This window comes from Camelina sativa, chromosome 12 (genome assembly GCF_030686135.1).
Source record: "Camelina sativa cultivar CO46 ecotype springtype chromosome 12, ASM3068613v1".
Lineage (NCBI taxonomy): Eukaryota > Viridiplantae > Streptophyta > Magnoliopsida > Brassicales > Brassicaceae > Camelina > Camelina sativa.
In genome coordinates this window covers 12,538,341-12,560,957 of record NC_141891.1, presented here as the reverse complement: position 1 = coordinate 12,560,957, position 22,617 = coordinate 12,538,341, and the positions used below count along the sequence as shown (strand labels likewise).

The 22,617-nt window shown below is 39.2% G+C and overlaps 4 protein-coding genes and 3 pseudogenes across 6 annotated transcripts; all 7 read right to left on the bottom strand.

Moving 5' to 3' along the window:
* Positions 1–3,571: 3,571 nt before the first annotated feature.
* On the bottom strand, positions 3,572–4,205 carry LOC104733471 (F-box/kelch-repeat protein At4g19865 pseudogene; annotated as a pseudogene).
* Positions 4,206–9,655: 5,450 nt separating this feature from the next.
* LOC147930445 (F-box/kelch-repeat protein At4g19865 pseudogene) lies at positions 9,656–10,643 on the bottom strand (annotated as a pseudogene).
* Positions 10,644–10,937: 294 nt separating this feature from the next.
* Positions 10,938–12,378, bottom strand: LOC104731563 (F-box/kelch-repeat protein At4g19870 pseudogene; annotated as a pseudogene).
* A 129-nt stretch (positions 12,379–12,507) lies between these two features.
* On the bottom strand, positions 12,508–17,155 carry LOC104731564 (uncharacterized). 3 transcript variants are annotated; one of them, XM_010450984.3, is made up of 7 exons: positions 14,514–17,155; positions 14,291–14,386; positions 13,809–14,036; positions 13,542–13,718; positions 13,235–13,459; positions 13,010–13,138; positions 12,508–12,918 (listed from the first exon to the last, which is right to left on the bottom strand). In XM_010450984.3, exons 2-7 carry the CDS (start codon positions 14,369–14,371, stop codon positions 12,685–12,687), a joined length of 1,074 nt encoding a protein of 357 aa, XP_010449286.1. In that variant the 5' UTR covers positions 14,372–14,386; positions 14,514–17,155; the 3' UTR covers positions 12,508–12,684. The 3 variants fall into 3 exon arrangements, with proteins under 3 accessions (XP_010449286.1, XP_010449287.1, XP_087334633.1); XM_010450985.3 differs by lacking the exon at positions 14,514–17,155 and having other exon boundaries at positions 13,809–14,033; XM_087478507.1 differs by lacking the exon at positions 14,514–17,155 and having other exon boundaries at positions 12,672–12,918; positions 12,997–13,138; positions 13,809–14,033.
* Positions 14,646–17,088, bottom strand: LOC104731561 (pentatricopeptide repeat-containing protein At4g19890). Its single transcript, XM_010450981.2, has one exon. The coding sequence runs from the start codon at positions 17,086–17,088 to the stop codon at positions 14,980–14,982; it is 2,109 nt and encodes a 702-aa protein (XP_010449283.2). The 3' UTR covers positions 14,646–14,979.
* Positions 17,129–19,781, bottom strand: LOC104731562 (uncharacterized protein At4g19900). Its single transcript, XM_010450982.3, has 5 exons — positions 18,179–19,781; positions 17,943–18,092; positions 17,727–17,861; positions 17,462–17,632; positions 17,129–17,369 (listed from the first exon to the last, which is right to left on the bottom strand). Exons 1-5 carry the CDS (start codon positions 19,492–19,494, stop codon positions 17,183–17,185), a joined length of 1,959 nt encoding a protein of 652 aa, XP_010449284.1. The 5' UTR covers positions 19,495–19,781; the 3' UTR covers positions 17,129–17,182.
* A 2,025-nt stretch (positions 19,782–21,806) lies between these two features.
* On the bottom strand, positions 21,807–22,617 carry LOC109128150 (defensin-like protein 164). Its single transcript, XM_019233961.2, has 2 exons — positions 22,489–22,617; positions 21,807–22,111 (listed from the first exon to the last, which is right to left on the bottom strand). The coding sequence occupies exons 1-2, from the start codon at positions 22,538–22,540 to the stop codon at positions 21,933–21,935; spliced, it is 231 nt and encodes a 76-aa protein (XP_019089506.1). The 5' UTR covers positions 22,541–22,617; the 3' UTR covers positions 21,807–21,932.

The following is a 22,617-nucleotide window of genomic DNA, read 5'->3' as shown; positions in this document are numbered from 1 at the left end:
CAAAGGAGATTGGAAATATATGTCGGTTATGCATCACCGAGTATCATAAATTATCTTGAACCACAAACTGGTGATATGTTTACAGCACGTTTTGCTGATTGCCATTTTAATGAAGATGAATTTCCAGCGTTAGGGGGAGGAATTAAACAGGTACCAAAAGAGATTACATGGAATACACCATCTTTGGTACATCTTGATCCCCCTACGAATCAACGTGAGCTGGAAGTTCAGAAAATTGTACATTTACAAAATTTGGCAAATCAATTACCAGATGCATTCACAGATACAAAAAGGGTGACAAAATCACATATTCCCGCTGCAAATGCACCATCAAGAGTTGAAATTCCTAGAGAGGAAATCGATGGGAAAAAGGTTAATGAGCCTAAAGTTCAATTGAAACGGGGGAGGCCAATAGGTTCTAAAGATAAAAATCTCCGAAAGAAAAAGAAAATAGGAGACGAAAATGAAAAGGTTCAAGAGGAACCAAGTGAAGAAAAAAGTCATCAGGAAGACGATACAGAAAATTATGAGATATCTATTAACTATGCCCAAGATGGAAAATTATGGGCTAGAGATGAAATCGATGATGATAATGGAATATTTTCTTTTTCTGTATCTAAAGAGATTGATTATGAAAATGATGATCCTGATCCAAGGTCTGTGTCAGAGTGCCAACAAAGGCCTGACTGGGAGAAATGGAAAAGTGCAATGCAAACTGAATTGTTCTCCCTTAATAAAAGACATATTGTCACTGCATCTAATGATATAAAACCTGTTGGGTGCAAGTGGGTTTTCGTGAGAAAAAGAAATGAGAAAGATGAGATAACACGATATAAAGCCCGACTCGTTGCACAAGGTTTTTCTCAAAGGCCGGGAATTGATTATGAGGAAACATATTCTCCGGTCATGGATGCAATTACATTAAGGTACTTAATGAGTCTAACAGCTTCTAATAATTTAGAAATGTACCTTATGGATGTAGTGACAGCATATTTATATGGATCATTGGATAATGAAATACACATGAAAATTCCAGAAGAATTTAAGGTTCCTGAGACTTTAAAGGAAAATCCTAATGAGATATATGCGGTAAAATTACAGCGATCACTTTACGGATTAAAACAATCCGGACGCATGTGGTATAATCGCTTAAGCGATTACTTATTGAAGAAAGGGTATGTAAATAATGAAATATGCCTTTGCGTCTTTATAAAGAAATCCTCATCGGGATTTGTGATCATTGCTGTATATGTTGATGATCTCAATATAATTGGAACTCAAAAGGAGATTGATGATGCTAGAACTCATATGAAAGAAGAGTTCGAAATGAAAGATCTTGGAAAGACAAAATTTTGTCTCGGTCTTCAAATAGAACATCTCCAAGATGGAGTATTTGTGCATCAGTCAAATTATACGAAAAAGATTTTAAAGCGCTTTTATATGGATAAAGCGACTCCTTTGAGTACTCCAATGGTCGGTAGGTCTCTGAATGTTGATACAGATCCATTCAGACCTTGTGAAGAGAATGAAGAAATACTTGGTCCCGAAGTACCTTATATGAGTGCTATCGGTGGACTTATGTATCTTGCAAATTGTACCCGACCAGACATTGCATTTGCAACTAATTTACTTGCAAGATACAACTCAGCTCCTACCCGCAGGCACTGGAATGGAATTAAGCACATATTCCGCTATCTTCAAGGTACGATTGACTTGGGATTGTTGTATCGTAGAAACTCTGCGTTTGGTCTAGTTGGTTTTGCAGATGCAGGATATTTATCAGATCCACATAAATCCCGATCCCAAACTGGATATGTTTTCACAATTGGAGGAACTGCAATCTCATGGCGCTCATAGAAACAGACTTTGGTCGCCACTTCCTCAAATCATGCAGAAATAATTGCTCTTCATGAAGCATCGAGGGAATGTGTATGGCTCAGATCAGTGACTAACCACATACAAGAATCAAGTGGAATAGTCACCAAGAAAGAGCCAACAACATTATTCGAAGACAATGCTGCTTGTGTCGCTCAAATCAAAGAAGGTTACATCAAGAGCGACAGGATAAAGCATATACCTCCAAGATTTTTCTCCTACACTCAAGAACTCGAGCAAAAGAAGGAAGTTGATATTCAACACATCCGCTCAAGTGACAATGCAGCAGATCTATTCACAAAATCACTTCCGGCTACCATATTCAGAAAGCATATTCATAGCATCGGGATGCATCATCTACGAGATCTTTGAAGAAAAGACCACTCATATCTTTTCTAGGGGGAGATTACGTCACTGTACTCTTTTTCCCTTGTCATGGTTTTTATCCCAATGGGTTTTTCCATGATAAGGTTTTTAACGAGGCAGTACGTAATTCTCTAGTGATGAATATTCAAGGGGGAGTGTTATAAAGAAGTGATTATTCATCACTAAACATGACACATGTTTTAACACTTGTCATGTTTCTCTCTTTTAATTAATTGACTCATCACTTGTTTTGTACTATAAATATGTGATGAATGTGAGATATAGACAATATAAGAGAAGTAAAGAGATGTGTTAGTGTTCCTCACCCTCTCCCTCACCATCACGTTTCTTATCTAGTTTCTTTGTGCAATTACACAATTGCATAAACATAAATATATACATACACACATATATATATATATATAATAATCATCTATATTTGCATTATTATCTACAACACCAATTACTTTTTTCACCAATTTGTTCTATACTTTTGTTTTCGATCACGGAAGCGCTAAACCCAGTGGTGTTTTTCTATCGACCCAAAAAAAAACTAGGAGCCGAAGAACATTTATGTTAGAACAAAAAAATGTTATCAACCGTTGAGATTGCAAATTCTAACATCTTTTAACTGAAAGCTGTTCTCAAAACATAGAACTCAGGTTTATTTGTTAAAGACAAATACTACTCATGATTTATTGATGAAGTTGGTTCTAACTTTCTGAAAAACAAAATTCAACTCAAGTATTGTTAATCTTTGGTAAAATTTTCTTCATGAGAAGAATCTCTGTCAGATCATGAGGCTAACAGTAACTGATGTTTGGTTTGTGAACTGACAAGATTTTTGGTTTGTGAACTGACAAGATTTTTGGTTTTCCATGAGATTCCTAGCTTTTAGAAAAGAAAGACTCCATCACAATTCACCAGCAATATGGTAGCATAAAATATGGAACCATATTTGTTAATCAGCAAGAGAGATTTATTAAATAAATATTTTCCAAAGATAAATAAAATACTAATCTGTCGTAGTAGCTAGTTTGACAAATTGAAGTTTCACGTTCACAAACATGACTGACCTAATTAGATAAATAATCTCTCTTGTTACTCTCCTTCATGCCTCTGATTCCTTCCTTCTCTTTCCTCCAACTGATTAAAGGATAAGAAGCATGAACATTTTTATTTAACAATGTAAATCAAACTTTCTGTTTTCTTAAGTCAAAATCTATCCATTAACCAAACATGGGTCCATTATGATTTTAAATAGAACTTGCAAATCGATGTAGAATTCAAAACGATATATCCATACCTTGGATACTATGAGACAAGTTAATCAAACCGACCCGGGTAGACAATGCAAGAGCTGCACCCATGATCCAGGGTTGGTATACACAACATCAACCCACTCAGCTTTTCCCCAAACCTCATTTCCATCACGCATTTCCACCGCGATTTGCGCGCCCCAAATCTTCCTACTACACCCTAGCCAAATAATCAAGAGTTTACCACCACAGCTAACTAGTTTAGTCTGAGAATAACTCGAGCCACCATTCCCCTTGTACTTATCTCCTAGTGACCTTAACCCTTCCACCTCTTTCCAGTCACCATACTTTACGTCATACCACCAACACCCATAGAAACCATTACGATATCCATAGTGATACCGTATATTCTCCATCATCACACATTCTGACTTGCGAAACGTAGGAAAAAGAGATTTCACGGAGATCCCACTTACGTTCCCTTATGCGGTAACCAGACAACAACCTTTCTTCTAAATCTTCGAATATGTAAGGAAAGGACTTGTTACCTAACTCAATACCTGGAACCGGTTCAGGGAGACCTTCCCAAGTCTGAGTTTTTATGTTAAACGCCTCAGCAAATGGTTCCACCCCTGGGCGCCCTCCAGTTACATATATTTTCCCATCGTGGAAACATGTCTTGGCATTGTTCCTGGCAACATTCATGCTGGGAGCATCACGCCAAGTGTGATTGCAACAATTGAGCACCCGCACCGCGGACCTCCGATTGGATTTCCGATAAAATAGATTTCAGAACCAACAACTATGGCGGATTTTGTGACATAAGGAAACTTAATAGGAACCAACAACGTCCTATTGTCTTCTTCTTCTTCTTCTTCCTCCTCTTGTTGTGTAGGGTTCGATTAGGGTTTATCCAGAGTGTAAACTGTTAGAGATATGACACGATTCTCATTAACGTCACAATATTTGATTGATCATGTTTTAGGAAATGTCTATAACTAGCTTAACCTAGTGTCTCCTCTGTCTCACATGTATATATATATCTCGATGTACAATGTTATTAACATATCAATACACATATCTTACATGGTATTAGAGCTTATATCGATACCCTAAATTTTTTTTTTTCGGCTGCCTCTTCTTTCTTCTTCGTTTTCCTTCTTTCTTATTGCTCTCTTATCTCAGCCGCATCACCATTCATGGCTTCCCTTGACGTTGTCGACACCACTCAACCCCTCCTCAACATCAACATGGTGAATGTTACGAAGCTAACCTCTCTTAACTTTCTCACATGGAGTCTCCAGGTCCACTCTCTCCTTGATGGTCATGATCTTGCTGGTCATGTGGATGGCACCAAACCTGCTCCCCCTTCTACTCTCACCACTGATGGTGCGTCTCGCCCGAATCCAGCCTTTGCGATCTGGCGTCGCCAAGATAAACTGATATACAGTGGTCTTCTTGGTACTCTGTCTCCTTCTATTCAATCTATTGTCTCCAAAACCACCACTGCTGCTGAGATGTGGAAGAAGCTCGCTGCAACTTATGCAAATCCGAGTTGGGGACACATTTAACAGCTTCGTCTTCAACTCAAACAATACTCAAAAGGTACCAAAACTGTGGATGAATATATGCAAGGGCTTGTTACTCGTTTCGATCAGCTTGCACTTCTAGGGAAACCGTTGGAACATGAAGAACAGCTCGAGTTTATTCTCACGGATTTGTCTGAAGATTACAAATCTGTTATCGAACAGATCGAAGGTCGTGAGACTCCTCCTTCTCTTACTGAGGTCCATGAGAAACTAATCACAAGAGAAGGCAAACTCCTCCTGACTGCGTCCTCTGCTCCATCCCCTGTTCCTGCTTCCGCCAACGTTGCCACCTCACGCCCACGCAACAACTCTCACAAACAAACTCCACGTAACAACCAACCATGGCACAACAATCAATCTCAATACCAGTCCTCCCGCGGTGACAGCAGGCCTTCTCGAGGTTACCAGGGTAAGTGTCAGCTTTGTGGTGTGTTTGGCCACAGTGCTAAACGTTGTAATCAACTCTAACACCATCAAGTTGGGTCGTCTCATGGTCTTCTTCCATCCCCATTTCGTCCATGGCAACCTCGTGCAAACTTTGCTGCTTCCTCTTCCACAAATCCTTGGGTCATGGATAGCGGAGCAACCCATCATCTTACTAGTGATCTTAACAATCCCTCGATGCATCAACCGTATACTGGTGATGATGATGTTCTTATTGGTGATGGATCTGGTCTATCCATCGCTCACACTGGTTCAGTTTCTCTCCCTTGCAACCTCCAAAACTTATCTTTACATAACGTTTTGTGTGTTTCGCATATTAAGAAAAACCTGATTTCTGTGTATCGTCTCTGTAACGATAATCAAGTCTCAGTTCACTTTTTTCTGGCTTTCTTTCAGGTGAAGGATCTCAGATCGGGGGTCCCATTACTTCAAGGCAGGACTAGAGATGACTTATACGAGTGGCCAGCCTCACCCTCCATCCTCACCTCTTTCTTTGCATCCACCACCCCTCAACCTACAATAAACGACTGGCATCATCGTCTTGGCCACCCTGCTATACCAATAACCAAACATCTTGTTTCTCATTTTTCATTACCTTGCAATAAATCTGTACCCTCACACACTTTATGTTCCGATTGTGCTATTAATAAAACACATAAACTCCCTTTCTCTCAAACCTCCATTGTCTCCACTCGACCTCTAGAATACATATTCACAGACTTATGGAGTTCTCCAATTCCCTCCATTGATAACTACAAGTATTATCTAGTTCTTGTAGATCATTACTCTCGATACACCTGGCTCTACCCTCTCAAGCAAAAATCTGACGTTCGCAACACCTTTGTCGCGTTCAAAGCCCTTGTTGAAAACCGTTTCTCCACAAGAATTGGAACGTTATACTCTGATAACGGTGGCGAGTTTGTGGCTCTTCGTTCCTTCCTCTCCGATGCCGGTATCTCTCATTTCACTTCACCTCCTCACACGCTGGAGCACAATGGTATTTCTGAGCGGAAGCACAGACAAGTCATTGAAACAGGTCTCACCTTACTCACTCCTGCTGGCATGCCGAAACAATATTGGTCTTACGCTCTAGCTGCTGCAACCTATCTCATAAACCGTCTCCCTACACCTTTCATAGTGATGATGTCTCCCTTTCAAAAGCTATTCGGCACAACTCCAAATTACAACAAATTAAGAGTCTTTGGATGCCTGTGTTTTCCTTGGCTTCGACCTTACAACACCAACAAGCTTGAAGATCGGTCAACACCATGTGTCTTTCTCGGATACTCCCCTACACAAAGTGCATACTTCTGCCTCCAACCAAATTCAGGCCGCATTTACACATCTAGGCATGTTCGCTTTGATGAGCATGTGTTCCCCTTCAACAAAACCCAATCTCAACCCTCTTCCTCTCCTAACAAATCCGATTCCCTAAACTTACCACCATATCCCTCAGCCACTCCAATACCTATCATACCCACGCCTTCACCATCCCGAAATCCTTCCTCCTCGCCACTCGTATTGTCCCTCTGCCAGGATCTCTGGTCTCTGATTCTCACCGTGACGAAGTCTCCATCGCGTCGGTCACACCGTCTCCATCGCGAAACAATCCCTCGACTGGTTCACATGATACAAATGGACCCAACTTGTATTCCCCTTCATCAAGCCCAACTCCGGCCCATGATCCAACTCCATCTCCATGCCCGTCAACACAATCCAGTCCACACACTGAACTCTTGTCTGCAGACGTTTCTACCTCCGACTCCTCGATACGACGATCATCGTCATCTCCACCGGTTCCACCACCGGCTCCATCGGTTCCACTACCAGCTCCGCCGGCTCCTCAACCTGTTCCACCACCGCTCAATCATCCCATGTTAACTCGCCGGCGAAACAATATAAGCAAGCCGAATCCCAAATATAATTACACTGCTGGTCTCTCTCGCATCATTCAAGCTGAGCCTCAAACCGTTAAACAAGCCCTCAAAGACAAACGGTGGCGAGGAGCAATGTCTAAGGAGATAGACGCCTTTGCACGGAATCAAACGATGACTCTGGTTCCTCCACAACAACGTTTCAATGTTGTAGGCTGTAAGTGGATTTTTAAAAACAAATTTCAGTCTAATGGCTCTCTAGACAGGTGTAAAGCTAGACTTGTCGTCAAGGGCTACAACCAACAATATGGAGCAGATTACACCGACACCTTCAGTCCGGTAATCAAGTCAACCACTCTTCGCCTGGTTCTCGATGTAGCTGTCTCCAACTCATGGCCGATTCAACAGCTTGATGTGAATAACGCCTTCCTTCAAGGCACTCTCAAGGATGAGGTCTACATGGAGAACCCCCGGGCTTCATCGATCAGGACAATCCCACACATGTATGTCGCCTACACAAAGCGATATATGGCTTGAAGCAAGCACCAAGGGCGTGGTACACAGAACTTCGCAACTTTCTCATTCAAATCGGTTTTAAGAACTCTCTTGCAGACACTTCTCTATTTGTGTTACGAACTGGCATGACATTTGTCTACCTCTTAGTATATGTGGATGATATTCTCGTAACTGGTAACAGTAAGCAAGGTATTCAACAGACGCTAAACCTTCTTGCTGATCGTTTTTCTGTAAAAGATGCAGAGGACGTCAACTATTTCCTTGGCATCGAAGCACATCGCACCTCAGTATGCCTTCATCTCTCACAGCGGAAGTACATTCTCAACCTTCTACATCGGTACGATATGTCCAATGCCAAACCAGTAACAACACCGATGGCGTCCTCACCCAAAATCAACATTCACACTTGTGTTCCTCTCTCCGACCCGACCAAATATCGTAAACTGGTAGGCAGTCTTCAGTACCTTGCTTTCACAAGACTGGATATTGCGTTTGCGGTTAACACGTTGTCGCAATTCATGCATCAACCAACTGATGCACACTGGCAAGCAGCTAAAAGAATCCTTCGCTACCTCGCTGGAACACCAACACATGGCATTTTCTTCTCCGCGAAGAACACTCTAAGTCTTCACGCTTTTTTGGATGCTGATTGGGCTGGTGACACGGTTGACTATGTCTCCACAAACGCTTACATCATCTACCTCGGAAAATAAGCAAAAAGGTGTAGCAAGATCGTCTACTGAAGCAGAGTATCGGGCAGTCGCGAATGTGGCATCTGAACTCAGTTGGATTTGCAATCTTCTTGTCGAGCTTGGTCTTCCTCTTCCTCGACCACCGGTTGTATACTGTGATAATGTCGGAGCTACGTTTCTCTGTGCCAATCCGGTGTTTCACTCGCGTATGAAACACATTCCGATCGATTATCATTTCTTTAGGGGCCAGGTACAAAGTGGTGCATTACGAGTTGCTCATGTGAATACCCAAAATCAAGTAGCTGATGCACTGACTAAACATCTACCACGTGCACAGTTTCTTCATTTGCGAGACAAGATTGGCATTGCTAGAGCACCTTCATCTTGAGGGGGGATGTTAGAGATATGACACGATTCTCATTAACGTCACAATATTTGATTGATCATGTTTTAGGAAATGTTTATAACTAGCTTAACCTAGTGTCTCCTCTGTCTCACATGTATATATATATCTCGATGTACAATGTTATTAACATATCAATACGCATATCTTACATGGTATCAAAGCTTATATCGATACCCTAATTTTTTTTTTTTTTCGGCTGCCTCTTCTTTCTTCTTCGTTTTCCTTCTTTCTTATTGCTCTCTTATCTCAGAGGAGACAGCTAGTGTCTCTTTGTTTATGTAAGATAGTGTCTCCTCTGTCTCATATGTAACGGGAAAAAACACTTTAATTTGTTATCTCCAACTTTGGCAAATCGTATAAAAGAAGCATGAGCATTTTCATTTAGCAACGTAAGAAACTCAATCTTTCTGTTGACTTAGCCAAACTGTATCCAAATGTATATATATATATATATATGCCTAAGAAAAAAAGACGAAGACCTGACTCAGGACATTGACCAAATATGGGTCCATTGTGCTTTTATAACTGGAACTTAGAAATTGATGTAACTTGGATATGACTTTATACAAGTCACTCAAACCGAGACGGCTAGACAATGCAAGAGCTTCTGATGTAATTTGGGGTATACAAAACATTAACCCACTCCCCAAACCCCACCTCCTACACGCTTTTCCAGCACGATCAATGCGCCTCAAATCTTCTTATTATCGGGACTACGGTTCCCACACCCTTGCCAAATACGAAAGAGTTTCCCACCAGAGCTAACTAATTTAGTTGTACTACCGTTCCAATAATACTTTTCCCTTAGTGAGTCCAACCCTTTCGCATTTTTCCACCCAAACTTTCTGTCATACCAAAAGCACCCGCGCCGACAATTAGAGACTCCATAGCAATACAATACATTCTCCATCACACATTCTGATCTCTCGATACCACCACATCCTTCCCACCTACTTTGCCTCTTCTTGTAATAAGCATACATATGGATTCCACTTCCAATGTGAAAGGTGATCTTCCTTTCGATATCTGCGAGTCTATAAGGAATTTACCAGTTACGTAACTCACTACCCGACGGGTCAGGGGAGACATTCCCAAGTCTGAGACTTTGTGTCGAATACCTCATCACATGATTCCACCCCAAGGCACCCTCCAATTACATATATTTTGTGTAAACTTGCCAAGGCATTCATCCGGACTATATTCATGCTAGGTGCATCGCGCCAAGTGTGTGTGCAACAATCAAGCACCCGCACGACGGAGGATGGTGCATAGTCCACTGGTCCGCCAATTACATAAATTTCTGAACCAACAGCAATGGTGGATTTTGATACTGATGGAAGGTTAGAAGAGTAATTAAAGGAGACAAATTCTTAGTCTTCTTCGTCCCCTTCCTCTTCTTTTCTGGTAGTTCTACTCAGATTAGAGAAACTATATATATAGGTTTTGGTTTATTTAATAGCAAGACAACCCCCTAAAGACCCTGATGTATTTAGGAGAGTTTCCAAGATGGCTATACATCCAATTTTGCTTTTTTACTATTTTGTTCTCTACTTTTGTTTTTGATCACAGAAACCCCTATTACGGTTATGGACGCTCAACTCCGCAGTGAAAAACTCTAACATTATAATTTTTTTTTGCTAATTTCTCACATGAGCTTCCAAGTTTCAATGTCACTGAAATAAAGATAACAAGTTTCAATTTTTACAAATAGCTTTTTCTTTCCTCAAAACATATTTAACTCGGCAGTCATATCATCATGTTGTCCTCCTTTTGCCTCTGCTTCCTTCTCTCCCTTCTCCAACTGGTACATTCATATTATACGCACAAACATATAATTATATATATAGAAAACACACTTTCTTAGCTCCAACTTTGGCAAAAGACGCATGAACTACACTATGTCTTGTCCCTATATATGTATGCAGATACTACACTATATATATATATATATATTTTTTTAATTCGAACTTGCAAACTGATGTTGAATTCCAAAAAAAAAATCAAAACGACTGAACATACCTTGGATACAAGTCAAACCGTGACAACAAGACAACGCAAGAGGTGATATGATGTGGGGACACTATGCACAACATCAACCCACTCAACATTTCCCCAAACCTTACCTCCATCACGCTTTTCCAATCCAATTTCCGCACACCAAATCTTCTTCCTATGAATGTTCGTACATTCTTCCCAAAGAAGCAAGAGTTTCCCACCAAAGCTAACTACTTCAGTTATACGACCATTTTCGCCACCATCAATCTTGTACTTGTCATTTAGTGATTCTAACCCTTTCACTTCTTTCCACTCATCAGACTTAATGTCATACCAGCAGCACGCGTGACCTTGTAGACCATAGGAGTAGGATACATTCTCTATCACACATTCTGACATCGGATACGTTGCAATCAAGCTTTTACCGCATTCCCATTTACCTTGCTTTGTGTCATAAGCAAACGAATTTACTCTACTACCTAAGTAAAGCTTTCCGTCGATCTCTGTGATTCTAAAAGTGTACCACTTGCGTGCCTCAGTACCCGGATCGGGGAGGCATGCCCAAGTCTGAGTCTTTGTATCAAATACTTCCGCCCATGATTCATTCTCTAATACTTGGGGACCTCCCATTACATAGATTTTTCCATCGTAGACACATGTATTGGCAAACATCCGGGGTACGATCATGCTAGGGGCATCACGCCAAGTGTGACTCGAGGACCCGCACAGCTCTAGACGGTGACCACTGTCCTCCATTTTCGACTCGTCCGCCGATGAAATAAATCTCTGAACCAACAGAATCGAAAGATAAAGAAGAAAGATATGGAAACGGAATCGAAACAAACGAGTGTCCGACTGTTTTCTTCTTCTTCCTCCTATTCTTAGTCATGGAGTCAGGTAGGGTTCGATTAGGGTTAATCCAAAGTCTAAACCATTCGGTATAGTCACAACCATAATCTGATGCACATATATAGAGACACTTCTCGGTGATTCCGAGGTGAGATCGAGCTGCGTCGAGCTCGGTCGAAGAGAGAATTGAACGGAAGCTTTTGGAAACTAGAGAGAGTGTCGGGTAGTACGACCTCGAGATCCTTGCTAAGCAATCCACAATGATTTCATCTGGGAGTGAAGATAAAGACGGAGATGACGACGACGATGGAGGTGAAGAAGAAGAAGGAGGATACGAGTTCTTAGTTTTCTTCTTCCTCTTATTCTTCTCCGGTTGTTCGACTTGAATGTTCATAGTAATGATTTTGTGAAAGCTGCGATTAAACTAGTGAAACTATATAAATAGGGTTCGGTTTATTTAATAGCGAAACAGCCCCTTAATTATGATTAGTTTTTAAAAGACCCCAAAATATTTAGGAGAGAACTCTAAGTTGGCTACAGGCCAATTTTGGATTTTTTACCAGTGCCCTCTACGTTTGTTTTCGATCACCGAAGCCCCTAATCCGGTTGCAGCTGTTGAGACAATATTGGATCCGATGAAGATTTTGTTGAGACTTCAAAAAACATTATTTCACCCAAAATGTAACATATAAAACAGAAAGCTTTTTATTTTATCACAAAACATAGAACTTTACATCACTTGGTAAAGATGGTTTTGAACTTTCCGAAAGCAGAACTCAACTCACATGTCAAAGATGATTATGATGAGATGTTGTTTTTTCATTTGGAGAATCTGTGTCGATCATGTGGTGAAGTGTAATCGATGTTTGGTCCACGAGGGACGATCCCAAAAGGGTTTATCGACGGGTGGCTTCCATAATAATGCTGCTTGATGTGATTCATGTTCACCGTGCTACTCATTCCGGGGATCTGGAAAATGTCTTTCGTGTAGTTGAACAGATTCGGATACTCCCTTATGAGTTTCTTGTTGCATTTGAAGTGGACCGCATAAACCTGCATCAATGTTTTCAACATTTACAGACTCGTTTGAATATTTGTGTGTTTGTTTTTCTTGGTTTGAAAGCAGAGAACTCGGATCAATTACCTCGTCAAATCTTATAAGGGTGACAAACAATCTGATATCTGCTTCAGTCAAAGTGTTACCACAGATGTACCGATGTTTTCCAAGAATCTCCTCGCATCTATCTAATGCTTCATACACTTGCTCAACTGCCTGCATATAGGAAACATAAAGTTTACATTCTCATGAGACCAATTAGCATGTACGGTGATAGGCTGATAGCAATTCATGGCTTCCACACTTACGTACCTCCTCATAAGGTTCTTGTTTCTTTGCAAACCCGCATCTATAGACACCGTTATTTATCCCATTGTAGATCCATTCATTAGTTTCATCGATTTTTGCTTGGAGATGAGAAGGGTAGAGGTCGAGATCAGGATTTCCTGCAATATGATTGAACTCGGTGTTGAACATCCGGATTATTTCTGCACTCTCGTTGTTTACAACAGTTTTGAGCTTCTTATCCCACAGAACCTGACATAAAAACCAAAACTCACTCCATCTAGTTCCAACTAAAAGAGACTTAAAAGACATTGAGAAGCCAAAAAAGACTTACAGGAACAGTATACTTTCCGGTGTAGTTCGGGCTAGCAATCTCATAGAGTTCTCTTACACTCTTAGCACCATTAAGATGGTCAGGATCAGCTCCTTGAACCTCGGTATCTGAACCCGGAAAGACCCATCCCATATGCTCATCGGTTTCTTTGGTTCTTCCCCAAATGGGTTTTACAGACTGATGCAAATCAGACAGATAACAATACGCTCAGGAAATGGTATGATTCTACATAACAATTAGCAGTGTTAAAGGGTCGAGTCTACGCACCGAGAAGCTTATTGCATCGTCAAGTCCTTTGATCTTCAAGTATGAAATGCATCTAGAAGCCCATGGACAAGCATAAGATATGTAAAGATGGTATCTACCAGACTCAGCTGGAAACTGAGAATTTGAGTCTCTTGAAACGAAGTTTCGGAATGTTGATGCAGTTCTTTGAAAAGCTCCTGAATCTGATGTCTCATCAACCGCAGATCGAGCCATTGATAGTGTACACTTCTGACAAATCAAAAGCAGAGGATCACATATCAGTTTGAGGAAAACAGGTTCATGAAAAAAAAACAGAGCATCATACGCTTCATAGCATATGGACCCTAACAGATCAAAAGTTCGAAACTTTTTCGAAATTCTCAAGAGTTTGATGCATCATCGAAACAATACGCAGATCAAATACAAACCCAGAAAAACCTGTATCCAATACGAGAATATGCACAGAGAGAAATTGGAATTAGGAATTCGAAAAAAAAGTGTACCTGAAGACGAGATCCACGAGTACTGAACCTTGTAGCGAGAGAGAGCAAGCAGTTGTTGCTAATGATCGTGGAATAAGACATCAACCAGTCCAGGAGCTACATACATAAAAGAGTTACGTGATCAGTTTATATACTAGATAGTCCCAAAGGCTACAGAGTCAATTATGGCGACGGATTATCAATTATGTCACTGCTTCTGTCACGCCCAACTAAACCGACTCACCTTTGATCATTTGGATGCTTTAGAGTGGAAAATTCAATTCTTAAAAAGTACACACCGTTACATAATTGCTGTAATAGAAAAGATAAGGCTCACATCTTGCTACTCATTAGTGTCTAGGTCCCTGTTTAAAACTTTTAGAAAACCCACTTCTTTCTCAAATGATTGGTACTTTTACATTAATAAAAACTTAATCATCAACTAACACAATCAAACATTTCATGAAGAATGGTTTAATTTTCGACAATTTTATACTCGAATCACCCTTAGAAAGTATGTGGTGTTCAATATCTTGACAGATAGTTTCACACTCATGTCTTGGTGATAATAATCAAAATCCCATCCTCTAGTCTTTTGAATCAACTACCAGACGATATGTATTGATTCGGAATGTAACAACAGCATTCCATGTACTTCCCTCAACACGGTTTCTTGATCCACAATTTGGATTAGCTATTGAAACACTTCTCTAGCCTACTCCTCTGGAGATTCTCTCGGTCAAATCAGCAACAAGGTTGTTTTTACCAGATTCAGAACAAGCTGTTTTGAAAGCAGCTAAAGTGACACGATCAACACAACCATCTTTCTCCAACAATTTCTGGAAGAACAGGGCTGCCACGCCGACTTTCTTCTCGCTACACAACTTTCTCACAAGTGTCCTAACAGTTCTAATCCACAGTTTCTTATCTAAAGGTTCAAGCAGGATCATTGCGTTGGCTGAATCATTCCTCTTACAATACTCATATGCTAATGTGACCCGAGTTACCTCAGGAGGAGACAAGCCTCTGTCAATCATCGCTTCATAAAGCTTACAAGCTTCATCTACCATGGACTTCTTGCAGAGACCGCATATTAGTGAACCATAAGTGAAGCTATCAGGAACACAACCATGCCTCTTCATGTTGTGAAAATATCTCAAAGCCAGATCGATGTCACCTTCCTTACAATACCCGCTAACCATAGACGTATATGTCTCCTTCGTTGGAACCAAGCCAAGACTCGCCACTAATTGAAAAAGCCTCTCACTTTCCTTCATTTGCTTTTGCCTACAAAATGCAGCTATCAGTATGTTGTTCAAGCGCATATCAGCTTCAAAACCAGTCTTACTCATCCGACAAAAGAAAGCAAGAGCTTGCTTATTGTCACTTTGCTTACACTGTTCTTGAATAAGAATAGTGTACGTAACCCCATCAGCTTCCAATCCACGAGAAAATGCTTTATTCAGCAACTCATATGCCTCAGGTGCCCTTGATTTCTTACAGAGACTATCTACAACCGCGTTATACGTATAAATATTTGGCCTAAAACCTTCATCACCCATCAAATTCATCAACTCGTACGCTCTATCAAAATTCCCACCTTTACAGTGACCATTGATGAGCGTTGTATATGTGTTAACGTTAGGAAACAAACCCTGCTCTTTCATTCTGCTAAACAACATCTCTGCACGGTTCAACTTATCTTCTTTGCAATACCCACCAATCATCGAAGTATAAGTATGTACATTGGGTTTGTAATGATCACTACGAACAAGTTTGAGGAACAACCTGAACGCCTTCTCAGTCCATCCCCTTTTACATAGCCCATCAATTAAAGCCGTGTGTGTATACACATTTGGCTTCCAACCATTTCTAACCATCTCCTCTAACATCTCAAAAGCCTGCTTGATACTTCCCTTCTTGCATAATCCATCAATCAAAGACGTAAAGTTTATCAAGTTTGGCTTAAACCCTAAATCAATCATCTTACGAAAATACCAAATCGCTCTATTTACTAAACCATTCTCACACAGAGCAGTGAGAATCAAAGTACAAGTAGCGTTATCAGGAATAAAACCTCTTTGGATCGTCCCACTTAACCACCTATCAGCTTCCTGAATCTTACCATCTCTAAAACAACCAATAACCATAAGCTTATAAGAACTAGAATCCGGAGACACTCCTCTCACAGACATTTCGTCGAACACGTTCTCTGCATACTCAATCAACCCCGACTCAATCGCAATCTCAAGAACACAATTCATAGTTATCGCACTAGGTGTCAACCCCTGATTCTGCATATCCATAACCATACCAACAGCCTCATTCAATCTCCCAATCTCCGAGAAATTTCTAAGCATACATCGCATCACCTCATGAGCTTTCTGCAAATTCCCATTCGCAAGCAAAGAATCAGCGGTTACGAGATACAATCTCATGAAATGTCGAAACTTTTCGAAACCCACTGCCCAGTAGAAGAAACTAAGAGCCACCATTGAACCAGTTTCGCTCGCGAGTGAAGCCACCACAGTGATGGCTTGTTCATGGGTAAGAGAATTAGCATCGAAATCGAGATTGACGCGGTGTGGGGATGATGATATGACATGGCTTTGACGAAGATAGGAGTTACAGACCAATGAACAGACCGATTTAACGAGAGATTGAGAAGGTGACGATGATGGAGAAGAAGGAAGAAGATACATATCATTGGATTCGTTCTCGGAAGAGATCAATCTGAAGAAGAGAAGAGAGCAGAGAGAATTTGGTATCTCAGAAGGTCTAAGAAGGAATCGATTCGATTTAGTGAGAAGAGACGCCATTGAAGCTTTAATGGCTTGCCCATAGAGAGAGAGAAGAGACTTGCAAAAATCTTCTCTTTATATAAATGGTTTTGTCAAAAGAATAAAAATAGTTTTATAATACATCGGAGCAACGGATACAACTATGGTCAAGAAGCTTAGAGACAAGGCTCTCTGGTTCAGGGATCAGAGATGAAGTTGCGCTGTTCCAAAAATGGAACGTTAATGACTCATTGATGATCTTCTTGAACAATACGTCTTGCTGCGATTTCTCATCTTCTGTTGTAGGATATGTAAAATAGCTGCTCCACCAAAAACCAAAAAAGTTAGAAGCTTCCTTAATCAAAGATGGACCAAAGGGTCTTGAGCAAAAGCCAGTAGAGAGAGGTTTTACTTTGTTATCTGTTGTGGGCTGATAGGGAAGAATGCAGAGGAAGGTCGAATATTAAGCTTCCCGTTTAAAAACCGTTTAGATACTCGAGTCAAGAGATCAGCTCCGTTGCATCGCAAACACTTATCATCATAAGTTAAGTAGTACTCGTTCAAGCATTCAAGTAAGAACGGGCTGCAAAGAGAGGATAGCAGTTATAACATTGAAGGGTTACTAAGGTAGAATTGATGTTTCTAATGTTGCAAAGGATTGATGTGTGTTTATGAACCTTTTCTTTTCGAATGACATGACTGCACCGTTTAGCGATTCACCCGCTGCCTGATCTTCCAAGCCGAGAGTGTTTCTCAGGGATGACAATGAACCCAAAACTATCACATCAGAATCGAGATAAACCCCACCATATCTGCATATATGTGCAAAATCACTAAGTGATAAGAGAATGCTCAATCATTCAATAAAAGATTAGAGAGTGATCAAGCTTTACTTGTAAAGAGCGGCAAGCCGAACGAGTTCACTGTAGTGAGTAGGATAAAACTTTGTTTTTCTCCAATCAAACCATATAGAAGCAAATACGTGAGTAGGAGTATCCTGCAGCAACTCGTCGAGGTTCGGCATTGCAACAGCAACTTTATAACTGCAAAAGAAAAACAGAGAAACGAATCAATCAAACTATAACTAAATAGAGGAGTATGCAGGCTGCATTCTGTGTTACTCACTAACCCGTCTTTCACAAAACTGTTTCGGAAGAAATCAAGCTCAACAGTCTCTGAGAAAACCACAACACAAGCATCTCGATGCTGAGAAAGTAAGCTCTCAAGCCCTCTTTGATGCCTAACGCTAAACATCCAACCAGGTGAATTCCACACCATAAACACTCTCATATAGCACTTCTCCTTTCTGAAAAACGAATCCATAAAATCCGAAAACGACAAACTCAGTTCTATACCAGGATAATATCCCCATTTTGTTCCATCTGCATACATATGTTCTGTAACCTCATCAAGCTTCCCCTCAGATTCCACAATCCCCTGTTCCTTAGTCTCTTCCTTCTTCTTATCATTATCATCTAATGTCTTACGCTCACCTCTCTTAATCTCACCAACACTACTCTCCAACCTAACCCTTTCTCTACTCTCTCTAACTTCATTCTTCTCTGAAACAACAACACTCAATGGCTTCTTAGCCATAAAAGGGTTTCTCTTTACCTGATTCAACCTCCACTTCTGCACAACCTTATCACCTCTAGTCAATCCAGTGATCCCAACACCATCAGGATCTTGCAACATTGGATTATTCAAAGGATTCAACGTCTCTATATTCGACTTAAACATCCTATCTCTCCTCAAGAAATCACCTTTCTTATCAAACCAATCTCCCCAACCTTCTCTCAACGGCGACACCTTCTTCCCTGATTTCAACAACAACGCATCTTCAACACTCGAAACCTCAACGATCTTCCTACGAATCGATTCGTCTAAAGGAACATCATCAGATCCAAACGCAGCTCTACTCTTATCTCCTGAATTATCCGAATCAATACTAAAACCTGCGTAATCGTAATCCCACTCATCGATCGATCTTTTATTGGAAGCTCTTCTGATCACTCCATTAACGTGATCAAAGTAAAACCCAGAAGATGACGACGATGAAGAAGAAGAAGAAGAAGAAGAGCCCTTGTTCCGATTAAGATCCACTTCTTGCTCTTGCTCCGCGTCCTGATTCTCATCTTCTTCATTCGAAACGCCGTCGTCTTCGATCGCGTCGTCGTGCTCGTCGATTCTATCTTCGGTTGAGGTAGTAGATCCTCTTCCTCCTCCGGCGGTGGTTTCCACGACGTCGGAATCTGAGACGAGGAGAGATTCCGGGAACAAAACCGCATCTTCGCCGGAGCTGGAGCGGAGGTGATTCGGCGACTGAGATGAGAAGAGTGAGAGACGAATGTAGAGAAGTGAGACGGAAGCGAGAAGAAGAACGGCAGACATAACGGCGCAAGCTTGTGCGCCGTGACGGGAACGTGAACGCCGTGATCTCAACATCTTCCCTAAAAACCTCCCCCGTCGGAATCTAACCGGCGTTCCCGTTTAGAAAGAGAAAGTGTTTAACCCTCTTTATTTTACATTTTCCGACATACTTTTTTTGTGTCCAAATATACAAAGTGAACCGTGATTCCAAAATTTAACCGTGGTAGATTCAACTTTTTAACTTTTAATTTTATTGTTGTTCCTCTTGTTTTGGACAGATTTGAATACTATTTTCATACATTAAAAGGTTTACGAATCTGACGACACTCGACTAATTTACAAATTTGAAAGCACATTTGTTTAATTGAAGGGATTGTTGTACTCATTTCTAAGAAACAACTACATCGAACCGGTAAGATATGGCACCGGTTTTGATATCCTAAATTATCGATGTATTTGATATACCATATGCATCCGAGTACCAAAAAAAAAAAATAGTAAACCGAAGACAATAATATATTTTAGGGTTAATTAGGAGAATACCACAATTTTGAAAGTTATTTCAGAGAATACCACAACAACATTTTTTCATTGGAAAATACCATAGGGCCCACGTTTTTTTGGAGTGAAAAGACTTAATCACCCTTTTCTGTTTTAGTGTTAGATAGAAAGAGTGAAATATTTGGTGTGATTTTTTAAAATAGCATGTAATATTTATATTTTACATGTTATATTGAACTAAATAACGTTTAATTGTAAACCCAAACCGACAAATAATCTCGTTTTAATTGTAAAATCTAAATCATAACCATCTAATTTCGTTTTAATTGTAAAATCTAAACCCTAACCATCTCATTTGTGAACCCAAACCGACATATAATTTCGTTTTAATTGTAAAATCTAAACCCTAACCATCTTATTTGTGAACCCAAACCGACATATAATTTTGTTTTAATTGTAAAATCTAAACCCTAACCATCTTATTTGTGAATCCAAACCGACATATAATTTCGTTTTAATTGTAAAATCTAAACCCTAACCATCTTATTTGTGAACCCAAACCGACATATAATTTCGTTCTAATTGTAAAATCTAAACCCTAACCATCTTATTTGTGAACCCAAACCGACATATAATTTCGTTCTAATTGTAAAATATAAACCCTAACCATTTCATTTGTGGACCCAAACCGACATATAATTTCGTTCTAATTGTAAAATCTAAACACTAATCATCTCATTTATGAACCCAAACCGACATATAATTTCGTTCTAATTGTAAAATTTAAATCCTAATCATTTCATTTGTGAACCCAAATCGATATATAATTTCGTTCACAAAACAAAATTTACATGATATTTAAACAAATAACATGTAATATATGTAATGGGTATAAAAGTAATTGTATATGAGGAGAGAGAATGCACTGTGGGTCCTATGGTAGTTTCTTAAATACTTTTGAAAATTGTGGTATCTAGTGCATATTCCCTATATTTTATCTTAAAACATATTTTCTTTGTTTTCAATTTATCTATTTTCTAGATTTTTTCACACATATTAATAAATTATATTAAATGTTGATTTTGTTTCAATTTTTAAACCAAACACTGTCTAAATAAGTTTAAAATTGTGTTTCCCCTCAGTATTTTGCGGGCAAATAAATGGTACTCTATTTTGGAGTATACTTGGATTCACCCGAGATGAACCTTTTTATTCACTCATTTTGTTTTTAGCCAATGAAATAATGTCGCGGTAAATAGTGCCATAGAATCTAAAACCATATAAGGGGGGTGTATTCAAACCATGATTTTGGAGAATTTGATGGGATTTAGGAAATTTAGAATTTTGATAGATTTTAGGGAAGTTCATATGATTTTCTGTAAAATTCTTTCAAATCCCACCTAAAACCATGAGATTTGGATTTCTATATTTTTAACTAAACAAATCCTCCAGAATCCTAATCCACAAAACTGTTTTGAATAACAGTGGATTTTAAAGTAGATTTTTAAACATCTGTTCAATAAAAAGAGATTTTAATGGATTTTAAAGTAGATTTTTAAATCATCAGTTCAATAACAGTGGATTTTAATAGACTTTTTAAAATCCATGATTGAATAACATAGAATTTGTAAATTTCAGACAAATTACTTAAAATGTCAAGTTGAATACACGCTCTAAGTGATGATTGATTTAGAAAATCATGTTTTTTTCGCTCCATAAAGTCAAATTATTTTAGGAAACTCTTAACTTCTTACATGGATAGCTGAAGTAGAAGAAACAAAAGAAACTGTTTCTCGTCAAGTTATAAAAATATCGTAATTTCATCGGCTAAGAATAAACAGGGTCAATCACATGAAATTTGCCTTTTTATTGTACTCAGATAGAACTTCTTTTTTAAAAAGTTTTATTCATATGACCATATATATATCTTACATGGAATCAAAGTAATTAAGATACGTGACATAAAGCTTGTTGCTCTAGTTTATAACAGCGTACATGAGGAGTATGTTTAATTAAGATTTGCAATCGTACTCACAAGTGCAAAGGTTTACTTTGTTTGCGCTACAAATTGCAATTTGGGTGTAGAAAATTCGAAAGCACGCATTTATGCATTGTTCAAGATCGCATGGGTGGCTAAGGTATATGCCCGAAGTACATGTTTTTTGCTTTGCACTTGAAAAGGCCAAAAAACCTAAAACAAAAGCAAAATGTATTAGTTGTATTAGCATTTGTGAATGATAAGCATATTTTATCACATTTTATACTAAGTAAATTAAGAAACCAAAAAGCCTAAAAACAAATTAATTGTATTAATATTTTCTAAAACATTATATAAATCACCTAATGTAAAAATGAGGAGTCTTTTTATGGCATTTGAAAATAAACATTAAATAAATAGCAATAATTAAAATGAGTCAATAATCAAATAAATCACATATTTTGCTAGGTTGTTTTTTTGGGGGTCAAAACATTACCCAACCTTACTTGATACAAGTACTAGACATATCGATCTTGAAAGCTATATTTTGAGTTTTGTAACATATTTTTAAGGTATATATGAATTTTTACCTGAAAGAACAAACATACAGATGAACATACACGAATACAGTAGTTTTGCCATGACTTGTGAAACAATTAGAAGATTATATTAGTATGGGCTAACAATTTTTTTTGTTTTGGAGATATTTTTGAGTTTTG